This window comes from Callithrix jacchus, chromosome 8 (assembly GCF_049354715.1).
Source record: "Callithrix jacchus isolate 240 chromosome 8, calJac240_pri, whole genome shotgun sequence".
In the NCBI taxonomy this organism is placed as follows: Eukaryota; Metazoa; Chordata; class Mammalia; order Primates; family Cebidae; genus Callithrix; species Callithrix jacchus.
Window position 1 is genome coordinate 43,208,269 of NC_133509.1, and position 20,053 is coordinate 43,228,321.

General features: G+C 41.0%; 1 protein-coding gene across 5 annotated transcripts in view; it reads right to left on the minus strand.

Annotated features, from left to right (window-relative positions):
• Positions 1–20,053, minus strand: part of DNAAF4 (dynein axonemal assembly factor 4) — a 72,289-nt gene that overhangs the window by 10,948 nt on the left and 41,288 nt on the right. For all 5 annotated transcript variants that reach the window (XM_035259708.3, XM_078334268.1, XM_002753504.6 and 2 more), the window contains 2 exons: positions 8,240–8,385; positions 5,472–5,581 (listed from right to left, as the gene is read on the minus strand). In XM_035259708.3, coding sequence (XP_035115599.1) covers positions 5,472–5,581; positions 8,240–8,385 — 256 coding nt within the window. The remainder of the gene's footprint in view (positions 1–5,471; positions 5,582–8,239; positions 8,386–20,053) is intronic.

The following is a 20,053-nucleotide window of genomic DNA, read 5'->3' on the forward strand; positions in this document are numbered from 1 at the left end:
AGTGGACACTTGGGTTGCTTATATGTTTTGGATATTTTGAGTGTTATTGCTATGAACCTGGGTGTACAACTATCTGTTTGTGTTCCTGCTTTTAATTCTTTTGGGTATACACCCAGAAGTGGAATTACTAGATGATATAACAATTCTATTTTTGGCCATGTGTGGTGGCTCCTACCTATAATCCCAGCACTTTGGGAGGCCAAGGTGGACAGATTGCTTGAGCTCCTGAGTTTGAGACCAGACTGGGTAACATAGCAAAACTCTGTCCCTACAAAAATGACAAAAATTAGCTGGTCCCATCTACTTGGAAGGCTTAGGTGGGAGGATGGCTTAAGCCCGGGAGGTAGAGGTTGCAGTGAGCCAAGATCACATCACTGCACTCAAGTATGGGCTATAGAGCCAGACCTTATCTCAAAAAAAGAAAAAAATTCTATTTTTACTTTTTTGAGGAACAATACTGTTTTCCATAGCAGCTGTATCATTTTGTACCTCTACCAACAATGCACAGGATTCTAATTTCTCCACGTCCTCACTAACACTTGTTATTTTCTGTTGTTTTTTTTTTTTTTTCCTGAGTAGTCATTCTAAAGGGTGGGAAGTGGCATCTCATAGTGGTTTTGACAGGCATTTCCCAAATAGTTAGCAATACTAAACATTTTTTCATACTAGCCATTTGTCTTCTTTGGAGAAATGCCTATTTAGGTTCTTTGGTCATTTTTATTTTTAAAAAAATTATTATTATATTTCTGAGCAGAGTCTTGATCCGTTGCCCAGGCTGGAGTTCAGTGGTGCCATTCTCAACTCACTGCAACCTCTACCTCCCAGGTTCAAGTGATTCTCATACCTGAGAGAATCAGAGTAGCTGGGATTACAAGTGTGCATCACAATGCCCTGCAAATTTTCTATTTTTAGTAGAGATAGGGTTTCACCATGATGGCCAGGCTGGTCTCGAACTCCTGGCCTCAAGTGATCTGCCCACCTTGGCCTCTCCAAAAGCTGGGATTACAAGTGTGAGCGGTGGCTCTGGCCTCTTTGCTCATTTTAAAATTAGGTTGTTTTGTTGTTGAATAGTAGCTCATATACATTCTCAATTTGCAAATATTTTCTCTATTCCATGAGTTGCTTTTTTACTGTTTATAGTGTTGTCAATGTACAAAAGTTTTTAATTTTGATGTGGTCCAACTTAACCGTTTTTACTTTTGTTGCCTATTGTTTTGGTGTCATATGCAGGAAACTTTACCAAATCCAATGTAAGGAAGCACCCTGAGTTCTCTTCTAAGAATTTTATAGTTTAGTCCTTACATTTAGGTCTTTTATCCATTTTGAGTTATTTTTGTACATGGTATTAGGTAAAGGCCCAATTCTTTCTCTTTTTTTTTTTTTTTTTTTTTTTGAGATGGAGTCTCACTCTGTTGCCCAGGCTAGAATGCAGTGGCACAATCTCGGCTCACTGTAACCTCCACCTCCTGGGTTCAAGCGATTCTCCTGCCTCAGCCTCCCACGTAGCTGAAATCATAGGCACCTGCCACCATGCCCAGCTGATTTTTGTATTTTTTTTTAGTAGAGACGAGGTTTCACCATGTTAGCCAGTGAAACCTCCTGACCTTGTGATCCGCCTGCCTCTGCCTCCCAAAGTGCTGGGATTACAGGCGTGAGCCACCGGCACCTGGCGCTCTCTCTCTCTCTCCCACACCCCCCTTTCTCTCTCTCTCTTTTACTCTCTCTCTTTTTCTTTCTTTTTTAGATGGAGTCTCACTCTGTTACCCATGCTAGAGGGCAGTGGTTCGATCTCAACTCACTGCAACCTCCACCTCCTGAGTTCAAGTAATTTATCTACCCTCAGCCTCCTAAGGAGCTGGGATTACAGGCACCCGCCACCACACCCACCTAATTTTTGTATTTTTAGTAGAGACAAAATTTCACCATGTTGGCCAGGCTGAGTATTTGGAGAAATACTGACCTCAGGTGTTCTACCCACCTTGGCCTCTCAAAGTGCTGGGGTTACAGGCAAGAGCCAATGTGCCTGGCCTAATTTTTGTATTTTTAGTAGAGATGGGGTTTCATCATGTCGGCCAGGCTGGTCTCAAAACCATGACCTCAAGTGATCCATCCACCTCGGCGTCCCAAAGTGCTGGGATTATAGGCATGACCCACCGTGCTTGGCCAGAAATTTTCTTTTTTCTTTGAGATGGAGTCTCACTTTGTTGCCCAGGCTAGAGTGCAGTGGCATGATCTTGGCTCACTGAAACCTTCACCTCCCGGGTTCAAGCAATTTTCGTGCCTCAGTCTTCCTAGTAGCTGGGATAACAGGTGCCTACCACCAAGCCTGACTAGTGTGTGTGTGTGTGTGTGTGTGTGTGTGTGTGTGTGTGTGTCTTTTTTTTTTTTGAAACAGAGTTTCCCTCTTGTTGCCCAGGCTGGAGTACAATGGCACGATCTTGGCTCACCACAACCTCTGCCTACCAGGTTCAAGCAATTCTCCTGCCTCAGCACCCCTAGTAGCTAGGATTACAGGCATGCACCACCATGTCTGTATAATTGTTTTTTTTTTGAGACGGTTTCGCTCTTGTTGCCCAGCCTGGAATGCAATGGTGAGATCTCGGCTGACTGTAACCTCTGCCCTCCAGGTTCCAGTGATTCTCCTGCCTCAGCCTCTTGTTGGGATTACAGGCGCCCACCACCATGCCTGTATAATTTTTTGTATTTTTAGTAGAGATTGGGTTTTCACCATGTTTTACCATGTTGGCCAGGCTGGTCTTGAACTCCTGACCTCAGGTGATCTACCCACTTTGGCCTCCCAAAGTGCTGGGATTACAGGCATGAACTACCATGCCCTTTACATCTGGCTAATTTTGTATTTTTAGTAGAGATGGGGTTTCTCCATGTTGGTCAGGCTGGTCTCACACTCCCAACCTCAGGTGATCTGCCTGCCTCGGCCTCCTAAAATGCTAGGATTACAGGCGTGACCCACCATGCCTATCCCATATTACCGTGTTCTTATCCATGTTATTGTACTTCCCATACAGTATTTTAAGTATTTGTGTACGCCTCTCTCCTCCTGATTTCTCTTGTTCAGTGCCTATAGTCTGGCAAATAGCAAGCAATCAATAATTGCTTATTTAATGACTAAATAATGGATAGGAAGGAAGAAGAGAAAGAGGAGAAAAGATTATATATGGTTTTACTCCTGGAAGTTACAAGAACTAAACTGTCAGTTCCCGGCTTCTAACCTTCAGAAAAATTGCCAACTCCAGCTAAACTCCACTAAACAATATCTTGTATTGTAACAGACAAGAGAAAAAAAACAAGAAAAAGTAGAAAGGAAAGAAAAATACAGACATTGTGGTAGACAAATAATGCTCCCCCCACACCGACAAAAGACGTCCACATTCTAATCCTAGAACCTATGAATGTTACCTAACGTGGCAAAGAGGACTTTGCAGATGTGATTGATTTAGAATCAGAGTAGCTGGGATTACAAGTGTGCATCACCATGCCCTGCAAATTTTCTATTTTTAGTAGAGATAGGGTTTCACCATGATGGCAGGAGAGAGTATCCTGCATCATGTAGGTAGGACTAATGGAAACACAAGAGCCTTATAAAAGAAAGAAGGAGGCAGCAGAGTCAGAAAAGGAGAAGAGACCAGGGAAGCAGAGGTCGGAACAATGCAATCAGTGGCTGGGGGCCACAATCCAAGGAATGCAAGCAGCTTAGAAGCTGGAAATTTAGGAAAATAGATTGGTCCCTAGAGCCTTTAAAAGGAATGCAACTGACACCTAATTTTAGACCAGTGAAACTCATTTTGGATTTCTGAACTCCAGAACGAAAAGATAAATTTGTGTTGTTTTAAGCCAATAACTTTGTGTAGTTTATTACAGAAGCAATAGGAAAATAAACATAGATGTACATATGATGAAATATAATATCTATAGCTGCCTTGAAATATGAACATAAATTTCCACTCAGAATATACCAGAATTAACTGTTTTTGATCAGTATGTTACAATATTCACACAGAGAGCCATATACAAATGAATAAAATTATTACCTGAATATAAGGTAATCTCTGGGATAATATGGTAATCTTTTTTCTTTCTACACCACTGATCTGATTGATTACAATAATACAGTAATCTTTTAAAAATGTATTTGAATAGGTCCTGCACTAGGGCTCATGCCTGTAATCCCAGCACTTTGGGAGGCTGAGGTGTGCAGATCACTAGAGGTCAGGAGTTCGAGACCAGCTTGGCCAACATGGTGAAACCCTGTCTCTACTAAAAATACAAAAAAATTAGCCAGGTGTGGTGGTGGGCCCTATAATCCCAGCTCCTTGGGAGGCTAAGGCAGGAGAATTGCTTGAATCTGAGAGGTGGAGGTTGCAGTGAGCTGAGATTATGCCACTACACTCCAGCCTGGGTGACAGAATAAGACTCTATCTCAAAACAAAAAAAAAGAAAAAAAATGGATATGAATAATCAAAATAGTGGCAGCTTTCCAAAAAGCCTGTTTTTATGGGAGTCATCAGGAAGGACGTATGTCAAATGTAAAAGGGATTTTTTTTCCTTTTTTTTTTTTACTTTTAGAGACAGGGTCTCGCTATGTTGCCCAGGCTGGAGTGCATCGGCTATTCACAGGCATGATCCCACTACTGGTCAGCACGGGAGTTATGACCTGCTCCGTTTCCAACATGGGCCAGTTCACCCCACCTTAGGCAACCTGGTGGTCCCCTGCTCCCAGAAGGTCACCGTATTGCTGCCGAACTTAGTGCAGACACCCATTGGCATAGCACACCACAGCTCAGAACTCCTGGACTCAAGTGATCTTCCGCCTCAGCCTCCCAAGTAGCTGGGACTATAGGCACGTGCTACCGCACCCGGCCGTAAAGGGATTTTTAAAGGAATTTATTTTAATAAGCATTCCAAAAGGTGTAATTTTTTTTCCATTTTTGTGACATTAAATAAAAAAGTAAAATTAGAGCCTCAATGACTTACTTGTTTCCCTACTTTTTAACTATGGAGGCCCTGTCTACCTCGTCTACTTATTCAGAATATCCTTCTCCAACAACACACACACAGACACAACATCTAGAGAATGAGGTAACTGCTTTTTTTGTTCAAAGACAGGGTCTCACTTTGTTGCCTAGACTGGAATGCAGTGGCACAATCATAGCTCACTGCAGCCTTGAACTCCTAGGCTGGAGGGATCCTCCTGCCTCAGCCTTCTGGGTAGTTCGGACTACAGGTGCTTGCCAGTACACCGGGCTATTGTTTTTTGTTTGTTTGTTTTTTGTAGAGACAAAAACTCACTTTGTTGCCCAGGCTGGTCTTGAACTTCTGGCTTCAAGTGATCATCCCACCTCAGCCTCCCCAAAGGGCTGGGATTACAGGCATGAGCCACCATACTCATCCTGTGATAACTACTAATGTCTTCATACCTGATAAAGCTCATGGTCAGAGTTCAAACAACTTACTTTCCTTTATCCTTCAACCATTCTGGGTTCTTTTCTTCTTCTTTTAAATCGCAAAATTCAGGTATGTCAGTATTCATTGCTCTTCGTGCCTCGGCTTGTTTGTGTAGCCACTAGAATGAGAAAGAAGTCTCTTGAAGAACACAAAGGTCTTATTTTTATTGTCATTTCCTTTTAGATATTTCATTTTCCTCCAATGGATGGAAATATTTGTTATGCACTGAATGTTTGTGTATTCCCCACCTCTCCTCCAAATTCATATATTGAAGCCTTAGCCGTCAGTATGAATCAGTATTTAAAAGTGGGGCCTCTGAGAGGTAGTTAGGTTGAGGTCATGAGAGGAGAGCCCCCAAAATGAGTTTAGCATCCTTATAAGAAGAAAAAGAGATCAGATCTCCTCACCCACCATGTGGGCATAGTGAAAAATGGTTGCCTGCAAGTTATGATGGGACCCTACCAAGAACCATGCTGGCACCCTGATCTTGGATTTCTCAGCCTCCAGAACTATGAGAAATGAATGTTTGTTGTTTAAGCCACCCAGTCTATAGTACTTTGTTTATAGCAGCCAGAGTAGATTAACATACTATTTGATGATAGGTTTTTTTTGTTTTGTTTTTTTGTTTTTTTCCCCAAGACGGAGTCTCCCTCTGTTACCCAGGCTGGAGTGTAGTAGCATGGTCTTGGCTCACTGCAACCTCCACCTCCCAGATTCAAGTGATTCTCCTGCCTCAGCCTCCTGAGTAGCTGGAATTACAGGCATGTGCCATCATGCCCAGCTAATTTTTGTATTTTTAGTAGAGACGGGGTTTCACTATGTTGGCCAAACTGGTCTCGAACTCCTGACCTTGTGATCTGCCTGTCTTGGCTTCCCAATGTGCTGGGATTACAGGCATGAGCCACTGCGCCCAGCCCATGTGGTTATTATTTTAACTTTCTTGGCTATAGTATTTTTATTTTTCTATACTGAAAAATATACAGGGAGATCACTTGAGCCCAAGAGTTTAAGGCTGCAGTGAGCCATGATTGCACCACTGTACTCCAGTCTGGGCAGCAGAGCAAGACCCCAACTCTAAAGAAAAAAAAAAGGTGTGTTTGGTGTGTGTACACATACACACACAATTTTTAAATGATTATAATTGTATAATTATAGAAATGAGAAAAATACATTGTTTAATAACATGAAATAATTAGTATTTATATTGTCATTGTGTCTTAAGGATCCTGTTATTTCTACAATTTTTCAACTGAAAGATGTATCTATTCAGCCTTGCAGTAAAAAAATGCAGTTCTTGGTCAAGTGCAGTGGCTCATGCCTGTGATCCCAGCATTTTGGGAGGCCGAGGCAGGTGAACTGCCTGAGGTCAGGAGTTCGGGACCAGCCTGACCAACATGGTGAAACCCCATCTCTACTAAAAATACAAAAAATCAGCCAGGTGGGGTGGCGGCTCATGCCAGTAATTCCAGCTACTAGGGAGACTGAGGCAGGAGAATCACTTGAACCTGGGAGACATAGGTTGCAGTGAGCTGAGATTTCGCCACTGCAGTCCAGCCTGGGCAACAGAGTAAGACTTTGTCTCAAAAAAAAAAATGCAGTCCTCTTTTTGGGGGGGGACAGAGTCTTTGCTCTTGTTGCCCAGGCTGGAGTGCAATGGTGCAATCTCAGCTCACTGCAACCTCCACCTCCTAAATTCATTCTCCTGTTTCAGCCTCCCAAGTAGCTGGGATTACAGGCATTCACCACCATGTCTGGCTAATTTTTTTGAATTTTTAGTCAAGATGGGGTTTCAAAATGTTGGTCAGGCCAGTCTCAACTCTTGACCTCAGGCAATCCTCCCACCTCAGCCTCCCAAAGTGCTAGGAGTACAGGTATGAGCTACTGCACCTGGCCAAAAAAATGCAGCTCTTAAGCTGACATAACTAAAGATACAATATTCGAAATCTAGGGCTAGGAATTTATAAATGGATGAAAGATATTAATTCTAAAATGTCACATTAGAAATACCTGTTATTGGTAATAATTAGCTGTAATAATATATTAATAAATTCCAAATATCTTCCTTCCAAAATACATACTGATCCAGAGTTTATAAATCTATCAATATTATAGAAAATGATGTATTTGGCCGGGCGCAGTGGTGCGTGCCTGTAGTCCCAGCTACTCAGGAGGCTGAGGTGGGAGGATCGCTTGAGCCCAAGAGTTCTGGGCTGTAGTGAGCTATGCCGATCGGGTGTCTGCACTAAGTTCAGCATCAATATGATGCCCTCCCAGGAGCGGGAGACCACCAGGATGCCTAAGGAGGGGTGAACTGGCCCAGGTCAGAAACGGAGCAGGTCAAAACTCCTGTGCTGATCAGTAGTGGGATTACGCAAGTGATCCACCCACCTTGGCCTCCCAAAGTGCTAAGATTACAGGCTTGAGCCACTGTACCTGGCCTACTGTACATATATTAAATCAGTGTTCTCTTATCACTATTCTGGAGCCAAAAAATACCTGCAAAATATATTTTCTCATTAGGAAATTCCAAAATACATTCATGATGTTATATTTTTAGTATAATAAATACGTAAGAAATTCAGTTTTCTGATTGATGTGGGGATGTCACGCTCTCCCGGGCCACGACCCATCCGCATTGGGCGAGGGACAGACACTCATGGCGATTAAACAAAAAAAAAAAAAAAAAAAAATTCAGAACCAGTACTAGTTTCCATAGATGAAATAAAAACAAAGCATTTTAATTTGTGGTAGTTGTAACTACGGTAAGTATATCTACCTCCTCCTCTTCTGCTACTTGTGATTCACGAAGAGCTGTTGGGAATACTCGAGGGGTAAAGTTGATTTTAATAGTGCCAACAGAGCGAGGAGCAGGAATACTGTCTTCCTTTAACTTCTCAGTAAATATATTTTCTGAATTTCTCCCTTCAGAAACAATGGTAGCAAGTCAGTCACTTATTTCTCGTTGTTTAGTTAAGAATCAACTGACATTTAAAGTAATTACACATCAAAGCTAACCGCCAAATCCCAAACAAATAAATCAAAGATATTTTCTTCAAGAAAAAATGCAAAATTTAGCACTGAAAACATGGCAACTAATGACCTACCTGTTCTTTATCAATGGTCCCAGCTACTTTTCTGGGGTTCTCTTTTTAAAACCACAGTACTTAATTCACATCAACTCCAAGGGAGGATACTCTAGGTAACTACATCAACTCGAGAGAAGGGAATATAGGCAAAACCAGCACTGCCAATGCCACCTCTACCTCCTTAAACTCTATAACAATAGCTCCTATATACTTTTTCTCCTATATACTTTCTTATGATAGCGTAAAAGGTTTTAGCCAGCAAAGAGAACTAATGAGAACCGGCAAGGATGGGCGCAGTGACTCACATCTGTACTCACAGCACTTTGGGAGGACAAGGCGGGCCGATCACCTGAGGTCAGGAGTTTAACACCAGCCTGGCCAACATGGTGAAACTACGTCTCTACCAAAAACTACAAAAATTAGCCAGGCCTGGTGGTGCACACCTGTAATCCCAGCTACTCAGGAGGCTGAGGCAGGAGACTCTCTTGAACCTGGGAGGTGGAGATTGCAGTGAGCCAAGATGGTGCCACTACACTCTACTAGCCTGGGCAACAGAGTGAGACTGCGTCTCAAACAAACAAACAAAACCGAGTCAAGGGTCTTGACTAGACATTTCAAAGGAGTGGGGCAAGGAGGAAAAAAGGTCTCATAGGCTCAAAGATGAAGGCCAAATAATGTGATAAAAGAGGTGATCCCACCAGCCAGGATGGCCTTATGGAACACGGTCATTGAGCACTGTTGTATAACAAAGTATTACATTAAAGAGAACTAAATTTTTATCTTTATTTGGTCTGTACACTTGGATCTTTATTTTACAATGCTGAGCTTGAACCTACCTAAGGTCCCAATAATTTTATATCTGAGTATATTGTTGTTCACTCATGATGGCAAAAGCCAACACTACCTAGTCATCTTTTCTAAACACATTACTCAAGGAAATGTTCCAGAACATGGAGAAATAACATTAAGAACCCAGGAGTGGGGAACTTGAAGGTTTCATGAAGGAACATGAAAAAGAATGGTTTTCTAAAGCAGTGGAGAACACACTAAAAATATTATCCCATCTCAGCCTCTCAAGTACTGAGACTACAGGTGCACACCACCATACCTGGCTAATTTTTGGTTTGTATGCTTGTTTTTTGTAGAAATGGGATCTTATTTTGTTGCCTAGGATGGTCTTGAACTCCTGGTCTCAAGCAGTCCTTCTATGTTGGCCTCTCAAAGTGCTGAGATTATAGGTGTGAGCCACAACACCCAGGCTGTAAAGAATATTTTTAAATGGTAAGGCAAAAGAAGGAAAATAGAGCCAGGCACTCATGCCTGTAATCCCAGCACTTTTGGAGGCTAAGGTGGGCGGATCACTCGAGATCAGGAGTTTGAGATCAGCTTGGCCAATATGGTGAAACCTCATCTCTACCAAAATACAAAAAATTAGTCAGGTGCAGTGGCGGTTGCCTGTAGTCCCAGCTACTTGGGAGGCTGAGGCAGGAGAATTGTTTGAATCCATGGAGGTGAAGGTTGCAGTGAGCCGAGATCGTGCTACTGCACTCCAGCCTGGGTGACAGAGTGCAATTCCGTCTCACACACACACACACACACACACACACACAAAGAATAAAAAGAAAAAATGAAGTATACTTCATTTAACTTCAGATTACTAACGATTCATATGATGTAGAACATGCAGGAAATCATCGCTATTAGCCATGAGGAGAACTAACAAAAACTATTTTGCTACAGAAAAATAAACATCTTTATGGGTTTATGAAAAATATTAAAGTGACCACTACTTACAGTAAAAATAAGATATATAATTTTCAAACTCACATATCTAATTTACATACTCTTCTATTAAACATAAAAAAGAAATCTGCTGTTTACAGCAACACAGGTTAAAACTTTTACTAAGTTTTACATGCAATTTTATGAACAGGTAAAATGCTATGAACACATAAAAATTCTTGATAAAAAATAAATAAATGAAAGGTTCAATATATAGTTCAGTTTCAAAAGTAAGCAAAGGCCTCATTACCAAACTTGAAGGCTGGGTCATCTCAAAAGCTGACGCAAGCTGTTTGGAAAGACTTTACATGGAAATAGATTAATATCAAAGGCAGGAGACTGGAAATGTAATGCTGGTAAAGGTACAGAGGTAGGGAGGTGGAAATGAAACCAGAATCATAGAAGGGCAGCACTTTTAGTGAAAAGGATGCTATAAGATCTCTGCTCACTAGTCTTAGAAAGTAAAGTTTGGAAAAAATGTCTCTAGAGAGAAATTGAAGTTCCAGGTATTCCTCATAAGCAAGTCTTTTGCAAATAAGAATACATGATATTTCCTCACACACACACACACACACAAAGAAGTTTTTGCTGAAGATCAGGCAAAAAAGCACAATTCACAAGAGGCCAGGCCTGGTGGCACACACTGGTAATCCCAGCTACTCAGGAGGCTGAGGCAGGAGACTCCTTGAACCTGGGAGGCAGAGGTTGCAGTATAAGGAAAAATCAGACACAACAAATAAGACGACTAGCTTCCCAAGATTTTGAAATAGCACAACAATCTGAAAGAGACTAATCATTTTAAATGTATTTACTTGAAGATAGCAAAGATAGGCTAATATCCATAATGAAAACTAAGAAGCTAGTGACAACGAACAAAGAGGTGTGAAAAAAAACCCAGAACTTTTAAAATGAAAAATGTTGTCAATGAAACTAAAAATATCTTGGACAAGTTTAACATAATATTAGTCATGGTTGAAGAAAATTTATAAACTAGAAGATAGATCTGAGGATATTATACAGAACATAGATGAGGAAGATAAAGAGAATATAAGAAAGCTGGCCAGGTGCAATGCCTCAAGCCTGTAATCCCAGCATTTTGGGAGAGCAAGACAGGTGGATTGCTTGAGGTCAGGAGTTCAAGACCAGTGTGGTCATTATGGCGAAACCCAGTGTCTACTAAAAATACAAAAATTAGCCTGGTGTTGTGGTGCACACCTGTAGTCCCAGCTACTAAGGCAGGTAAGGCAGGAGAATCACTTGAACCCACAAGGCAGCTGTTGCAATAAACTGAGATTGCGCCACTGCACTCCAGCCTGAATGACAGAGCAAGACTCCATCTCAAAAAAAGAAGAAAAACATTTGTGTAATTTAAAAATACATACTGAAATAAAGAGAATATAAGAAGGTAATATTCTTTTGTTTTTGTTTTTGAGACAGTCTCACTCTGTCACCCAGGCTGAAGTGCAGTGGAGCAATCTTGGCTCACTACAGCCTCTGCCTCCCGGGTTTGAGCAATTCTCATGCCTCAGTCTTCCAAGTAGCTGGGATTACAGCCGTGTGCCACCATAGCCAGCTAATTTTTGTATTTTTTAGTAGAGGCAGAGTTTCACCAGGTTGGCCAGGCTGGTTTCAAACTCCTGTTCTCAGGTGATCTGTCCACCTTGGCCTCCCAAAATGCTGGGATTACAGGCATGAGCCACTGCACCCAACCAAGAAGGTAGTATTTGAAGACAATAGCTTTGAACTTCCTAGAACTCATGAACGACAAAGTTCTTTGTGTAAAAGAACTTTGCTCCAAGTTATGAAATTATGAGCTAAATAAATATAAAATTGAACTTAGATTAAAGAACCCATAATATACCAAGGGGAAGAATTTTAAAACAAGCAGAGACAAAGGATAGTTTACTTTATTAAGGATCAAGTTAGATCCGCTGCACTCCATCCTGGGTGACAGGGTGAGACCCTGTCTCAAAAAAAAAAGAATATTAGACATTAATAAATGATGTAATTATAGATAGAGATAAGCAAATAAAAACTTTATGGCAATAAATTTGAAAAGATGAAACACACAATTTAGAAGACAAATTACCAAAACTGACTTTGGAAAATCTCAATAATCACTATTATAGAAATGAAATCTATTTTTTTTTAAATCTCTAGACCTAGACAATTTTAGACAGAGTTTTACTAAACTTTAAAAAAACAGATATTTCTCATATCTAACCATATTGTTTCAAATAGTAGAAAAAGAAAAATGCTCAATAATGTATGGGTCTGGTATAATTTGGTGTAAGGAAAAATATGACTGAATCTCAATATGAAGATAAATGTGACAATTGCTTATAAAATATTAGCAAATTTAAAAAATGCATATATATTCAATCTAAATGACATTATTATTATTATTACTGAGATAGCATCTTGCTCTGTCGCCCTGGAGTGTAGTGGCAAAATCTTGACAGCTCACTGCAGCCTCCACCTTCTGGGTTGAAGAGATTCTCCTGCCTCAGCCTCCTGAGTAGCTGGGATTACAGGTGCATGCAACCATACCCAGCTAAGTTTGTATTTTTTTTTTTTAATTAAAAAAATTTTTTTTGCTTTTTGAGACAGAGTCTCACTCTGTCCCAGGCTGGAGTGCAGTGGCATGATCTTGGCTCACTGCAACTTCTGCCTCCTGGGTTCAAATGAGTCTCCTGCCTCAGCCTCCTGAGTATCTAGGACTACAAGCACACAACACCATAGCCAGCTAGTTTTTGTTTATTTGTTTTGTATTTTAGTAGCGACAGGGTTTCACCAAATTGGCCAGGATGGTCTCAATCCTGAGCTCAGGCAATATGCCTGCCTCGGCCTCCCAAAGTGTTGGGATTATAGGCGTGAGCCACTGCTCCCAGCCAGTTTTGTATTTTTAGTACAGATGGGGTTTCGCCATGTTGCCCAGGCTGGTCTGGAACTCCTGACATCAGGTGATCTGCCCACCTCGACCTCCCAAAGTGCTGGGATTACAGGTGTGAGCCACTGTGCCCAACCTTTAAATGACTTTTCAACATGCCACACCTCACTGTTAAAGCAGTTAAGACATATAACCTGGTAGAAATAGCATAGATTTCAGATGCAAAGCAGATCTGAGTTCAAAGCCCACAAGTTTACTTATTCATAGTTTTTTTTTTTCTGAACATCTATTTCCTCTGAAATAAGAATAGCAGCACTTATACTAAAGTGTTGTGAAGATTGAGTGACCCAAGCAATAAAATCACCTGGCACACAGTAGGCATCTAATAAATGTTAATTATTATTATTATATTTGTGATTTTATACTAAAACATTTAATTTACAGGAATTCAATAATGATTTACTTATGTAAGGAAAATACTAAATATATCCAAAACAAAGTTTAATATCCTAAAATTAGATCAAACCAAACTCTTAGCTTTCAATACAGAATTATATTTACTGGGAGATAGGAGGAAAATGGCAGATAGAGGACAGGATTAAAATGCAGCTCCACTTGGATATACAGAACAGCATCTGGAGACTCACATTGTGAACTTTTACTCCAAGAATTCACTTCAGGAACACTGCAATAAACGCCTCAGGAAAACTGAAAGAATTCACAGACCCTTTGAAACAAGTGACTTGCTGCTACAAATGCCAGGAGACAGGTGAAAAACTGGGAGTTACCAAAGTATGGGGTGGGAAAAGGTCAGTTTCTGAACATACATCCCCACTGGGGAACTTGAAAATCCAGATCACAGGAGAAGGATTTAACCTTACCTGGAGCCGAAATAGATTTAGGGAGCCGAGCAAAACATAAAAGTAGAAGCAGCAGGAAGAGCCCTGCAGGCACTTCCAGTCCCCAGCTCAAGCCCAAGGAAGCCATTCCTGGCCTGATTTCACAGAGGTCCTTGGAAAAAGGAAGGTAGCCAGTGGAATTGGGGCAGGACCACAGGGTGAAGGAAGCTCGTAGCTAAACTATGTAATAATTTTGACTGAGCAGGAATCTTCCTAAGCAGAAATCAGTGCAGGGGTGGTGGTGGGAGGCAAATGGGAAGTACAGATGCGAGTACAGAAGCCACAGCCAATAGTATGGGCAGGTGGGGACTGGCGAGGCCTAAGAGCCCTCTTGCTTTCTCCGTGGCAAGGCTTCTGGTCCGGGGCAAGATCTCAGCCCTGCTCACCAACTGCCTGGATATAAACTCAGTGCAGTTGGGATGACATGGCCAGAGTGAGACTGCCTGGGAGCTGGGTAAGGCCTGTCACTGACAGCTTTCCCCCACCTCCCTGGTGACCTGTATAGCACAGCAGAGGCAGCCATAATGCCCCGGGAACATAACTCCATTGGCCTGAGAATCACCCCTCCACCCACACTGTGGCTGCAGCAAGCCCCACCCAAGGAAAGTCTAAGCCCAGACCCAATTAACTCTATCCCCACCTGATGGTGGACCTAGCCAGACTCAGGACCTCTGGCTAGACAGAGTGTTGCAGGAAGTGGAATTAGCTGTTGTTTTATAATCAAGATTGTATCTCTTCTATATTGCAGCTGGTGCTCTCTTGAAAGTGTCATCTCCTGGCTGGAGCCCAACCAACTCAAGCCACTACAGCAACTCAGAACAACCCCTGCTCCAAGGAAGGAGAAAACAACAGCTAATTCTACTTCCTGCAACACTCTGTCTAGCCAGAGGTCCTGAGTCTGTCCACGTGACAACTTCACTGCTAGCATAACCAGTACCTGACATGCACTAAACGAAGGACTACAACAGAAGCCACTTCACTCGCCTGCCACCACCACCGAAACAGGTGCTATTAGCCATGGCTGGGATACCTGCAGATCATATCACAGGGCTCTTTGCAGATATTCCCCAGCACCAGCCTGGAGCCTGACTGGGTGACTAGAACCAGAAGGACAATAACAATCACTGCAGTCTGGCTCTTTGGAAGCCCCATACCTAGGGGCAGGGGGAGGGCACCACAACAAGGCAACATCCTGTGGGACAAAAGAATCTGAACAGTAGCCCTTGAGTTCCAGATCTTTTCACTGAAACAGTCTACTCAAATGAGGAGGAACCAGAAAAGTAATTCTGGTAATATGACAATACAAGGTTCTAGAATCCCCCCAAAAGATCAAACTAGGTCTCCAGCAATGGATTCAAACCAAGAAGAAATCTGTGAATTTCCAAATAAAGAATTCAGAAGGTTGATTATTAAGCTACTCAAAGAGGCACCAGAGAAAGGTAAAAATCAATTTAAAGAAATTAAGAAAACAATATAGGAGGATATGAATGAAAAAGTCTCCAGAGAAATAGTTACAAAGAAAAGACAATCAAAACTTCTGGAAATGCAAGGCACACTTTAAGAAATGCAAAATACACTGGAAAGTTTCAACAATAGAATTGAACATGGAGAATTAACTTCAGAGGTCAAAGACAAAGCTTTCAAATCAACCCAATCCAACAAAGACAAAGAAAAAAGAATTTCAAAAAAGGAACAAAGCCTCCAAGAAATCTGGGATTATATAAATGACCAAACCTAAGAAAACTGGTGCTCCTGAGGAAGAAGGGGAATCTACAAGTTGGAAAACATACTTGAGGGAATAATCGAGAAAAACGTCTCTGGTCTTGCTAGAGATCTAGACATCCAAATACAAGAAGCAAAGAACACCCGGGGAATTCATTGCAAAAAGATCATCACCTAGGCACATAGTCATCATGTTGTCTAAAATCAAGATGAAGGAAAGAATCTCAAGAGCTATAAGGCAAAAGTATCAGGTAACCTGTAAAGGAGAATCTATCAGATTAACAGCAGATTTCTCAGCAGAAGCCCTGCAAGCCAGAAGGGATTGGAGTCCTATCTATAGCCTCCTTAAACAAAATAATTATCAGCTAAGAATTTTGTATCCAGTGAAATGAAGCTTCATAACCAGAGGAGATATAGTCTTTTTCAAACCAACAAATGCTGAATTTGCTACTACTAAGCCAGTGCTACAAGAAATGCTAAAATGAGCTCAAAATATTGAAACAAAACCTCAAAGTATACCAAAAAAGAACCTCCTTAAAGCATAAATCTTACAAGACCTATAAAACAATAACACAATTAAAAAAAACGGCATAAGGCAACAACCAGCACGATGAATACAACAGTACCTCACATCCCAATACTTTTTTTTCTTCTTGGAAGACATTCTGAGAGAACATCTCAATACTAATGTTGAATGTAAATGGCCTAAATGCTCCGCTTAAAAGACACAGAATGGCAAAATGGACAAAAATCAACCAACCAAATATCTGCTCTTTAAGAGACCTGCCTAACACATAAGGACTCATATAAACTTAAGGTAACGGGGTGGAAAATGATATTCTATGCAAAAAGATACCAAAGTGAGCAGGAGTAGCTATTCTTATACAAAACAGACTTTAAAGAAACGACAGTTTAAAAAGGATGTTATATGATGATAAAAAGATTAGTTCAACAGGAAAATACCACAATCCTAAATATATATGCACCTAACACTGGAACTCCCAAATTTATAAAACAGTTACTACTAGACCTAAGAAATGAGATAGCACCACAATAACAGTGGGGGACTTCAATACTCCACTGACAGCACTAGGCAAGTAATCAAGACAAAAAAATCAACAAAGAAACAATGAATTTAAACTATACTCTAGAACAAAAGGACTTAACAGGTATTTACAGAACATTCTACCCAACAACTGCAGAATATATGCATTCTTTTCATCAGCACATGGAACACTCTTCAAGATAGATCAAATGATAAACCATAAAACAAGTCTCGATAATTTTTTTTTTTTTTTTTGAGACAGAGTCTCACTCTGTTGCCCAGGCTGGAGTGTAGTGGCATGATGTTGGCTCACCACAACCTCTGTTTCCCAGGTTCAAGTGATTTTCCTGCCTTAGCCTCCCGAGTAGCTGGGATTACCAGCACCCGCCACTACGCCCGGCTGATTCTGTATTTTTAGTAGAGATGGGGTTTCACCATATTGGCCAGGCTGGTCTCGAACTCCTGACCTTAAGTGATCCACCTGCCGTGGCTTCCCAAAGTGCTGGGATTACAAGCATGAGCCACTGCACCCAGCCGTCTCAATAAGTTTAAGAAAATCAAAATTATATCAAGTACTCTCTCAAACCACAGTGGAATAAAACTGGATATTGACTTCAAAAGGAACATTTAAAACTATACAAATAAATGGAAATTACATAACCTGCCACTGAATGATCTTTGGGTCAACAATGAAATCAAGATGGAAATTTAAAAATTATTTGAACTGAACAATAATATAGTGACACAACCAATCAAAACCTCCGCTAAAAGCGGTGCTAAGAGGAAAGTTCATAGCACTAAATGCCTACATCAAAAAGTCTGAAAGAGTGTAAATAGACAACCTAGGTTCACACCTCAAGAAGCTAGAGAAACAAGAACACATCAAACCCAAAGCCAGGGCAAGAAAAGAAATAAAGATCAGAGCAGAACTAAATGAAATTGAAAGAAAAAAAAAAAGAAAAATTAAACAAAATGCTGGTTCTCTGAAAAGATAAACAAAATTGATAGACCACAGTGAGATTAACCAAGAAAAGAATAAGATCCAAATAATCTCAATTAGAAATGAAATGAGAAATATTATAACCAATACCACAGAGATACAAAAGATCATTCAAAGCTACTATGAATGCCTTTATGCACACAAACTAGAAAATCTAGAGGAGACAGATAAATTCCTAAACCTAGAGGAGGGAAATAATAACCATTCCAGATGAAGCCAGGAAGAAACAGAAATTCCAAATAGACGAATAACAAGTAACGAGATTGAATAAGTAATTTAAAAATTGCCAATTAAAAAATGTCCAGACCAGACGGCTTCACAAATGAATTTTATTTTTCTTTTTAGACAGGGTCTTGCTCTGCTGTCCCCAGGCTGGAATGCAGTGGCAAGATCTCGGCTCAATGAAACTTCCGCCTCTGGGTTCAACCAATTCTCCTGCCTCAGTTTCCTGAGTAGATGGGATTACAGGTGCGCACCACCACACCTTGCTAATTTTTGTATTTTTAATTAGACGTCATTTCACCATGTTGGCCAGGTTGGTCTTGAACACCTGTGATCCTCCTGCCTTGGCCTCCCAAAGTGCTGAGATTACAGGTGTGAGCCATGTGCCTGGCCCAACAGCCAAATTCTAATGGACATTCAAAGAGAACTGGTACCAATCTTACTAAAAATATTCCAAAACGTAAGGGGGAAATCCTCCCTAAATCATTTTATAAAGCCAGTACTAAGACCAGGCACAGTGGCTCACGCCTGGAATCCCATCAATTTGGGAGGCAGGGGCAGGCAGATCGCCTGAGGTCAGGAGTTCAAGACTAGTCTGCCAAACACGGTGAAACCCCGTCTCTACTAAAAATACAAAAACTTAGCTGCGCATGGTGGCAGGCACCTGTAATCCCAACTACTCAAGAAGCAGGAGAACTGCTTGAACCTGAAAGGCGGAGGTTGCAGTGAGCCGAGATTGCACCACTGCACTCTAGCCTGGGTCACAAGAGCAAAACTCCATCTCAAAAAAAAAAAAAAAAAAGACAGTACTACCCTAATACCAAAACCAGGAAAGGACATAACCAAAAAGAGAAAACTTCAGACCAATATCCCTGCTGAACATAGATGCAACAATCCTCAACCAATTACTAGCTAACCAAATGCAACAGCATATCAAAAAGGTAATACGTCACGATTAAGTGGGTTTCATATCAGGGATTCAGGGCTGGTTTAACATACCCAAGTCAATAAATATAATACACCCCATAAACAGATGTAAAAACAAAAATCATATGATCATCTCAATAAATGCAGAAAAAGCATTTGAGGCCAAGTGTGGTGGCTCATGCCTGTAATCCCAGCATTTGGGAGGCTGAGGCAGGCAGATCATTTAAGGTCAGGAGTCTGAGACCAGCCGGCTAATATGGCAAAACCCAGTCTCTACTAAAAAACACAAAAACTTAGCAAGGTGTAGTGATGCACACCTGTAATTCCAGCTACCAGAGAGGCTGAGGCCGGAGAATAGCTTGAATTTGGGAGGCGGAGGTTGCAGTGAGCCGAGATCATGCCACTGCACTTCAGCCTAAGCAATAGAGTAAGACTCTGTCTCAAAAAAACAAAAAAAAAGCATTTGACGACAAAATCCAGCATCTCTTTATGATTAAAACCCTCAGCAAATGGGCATAGAAGGGACATACCTTAACGTAATAAAAGCCATTTATGACAAACCCACAGCCAACATTATATTGAACAGTGAAAAGCTAAAAGTGTTTCCCCTGAGAACTGGAACAAGACAAGGATGACCACTTTCACCAACTCTATGGTCCTAGCCAGAGCGATCAGACAAGAGAAAGAAATAGCCTCTAAATCAGTAAAGAAGAAGTCAAGCTGTCACTGCTCACCAATGATATGATCATATACCTAAAAAACCCTAAAGACTCATCCAAAAAGCTCCTCGAACTGATAAATGAATTCAGTAAAGTTTCAGAATACCAAATCAATGTACACAAATCAGTAGCACTACTAGACAACAACGACCAAGCTGAGAATCAAATCAAGAACTCAACCCCTTATACAACAGCTTCAAAAAAACAAAATACTTAGGAATATACCTAACTAAAGAGGTGAAAGAGCTCACTAGGAAAACTACAAAACACTGCTGAAAGAAATCACAGAGGACACAAA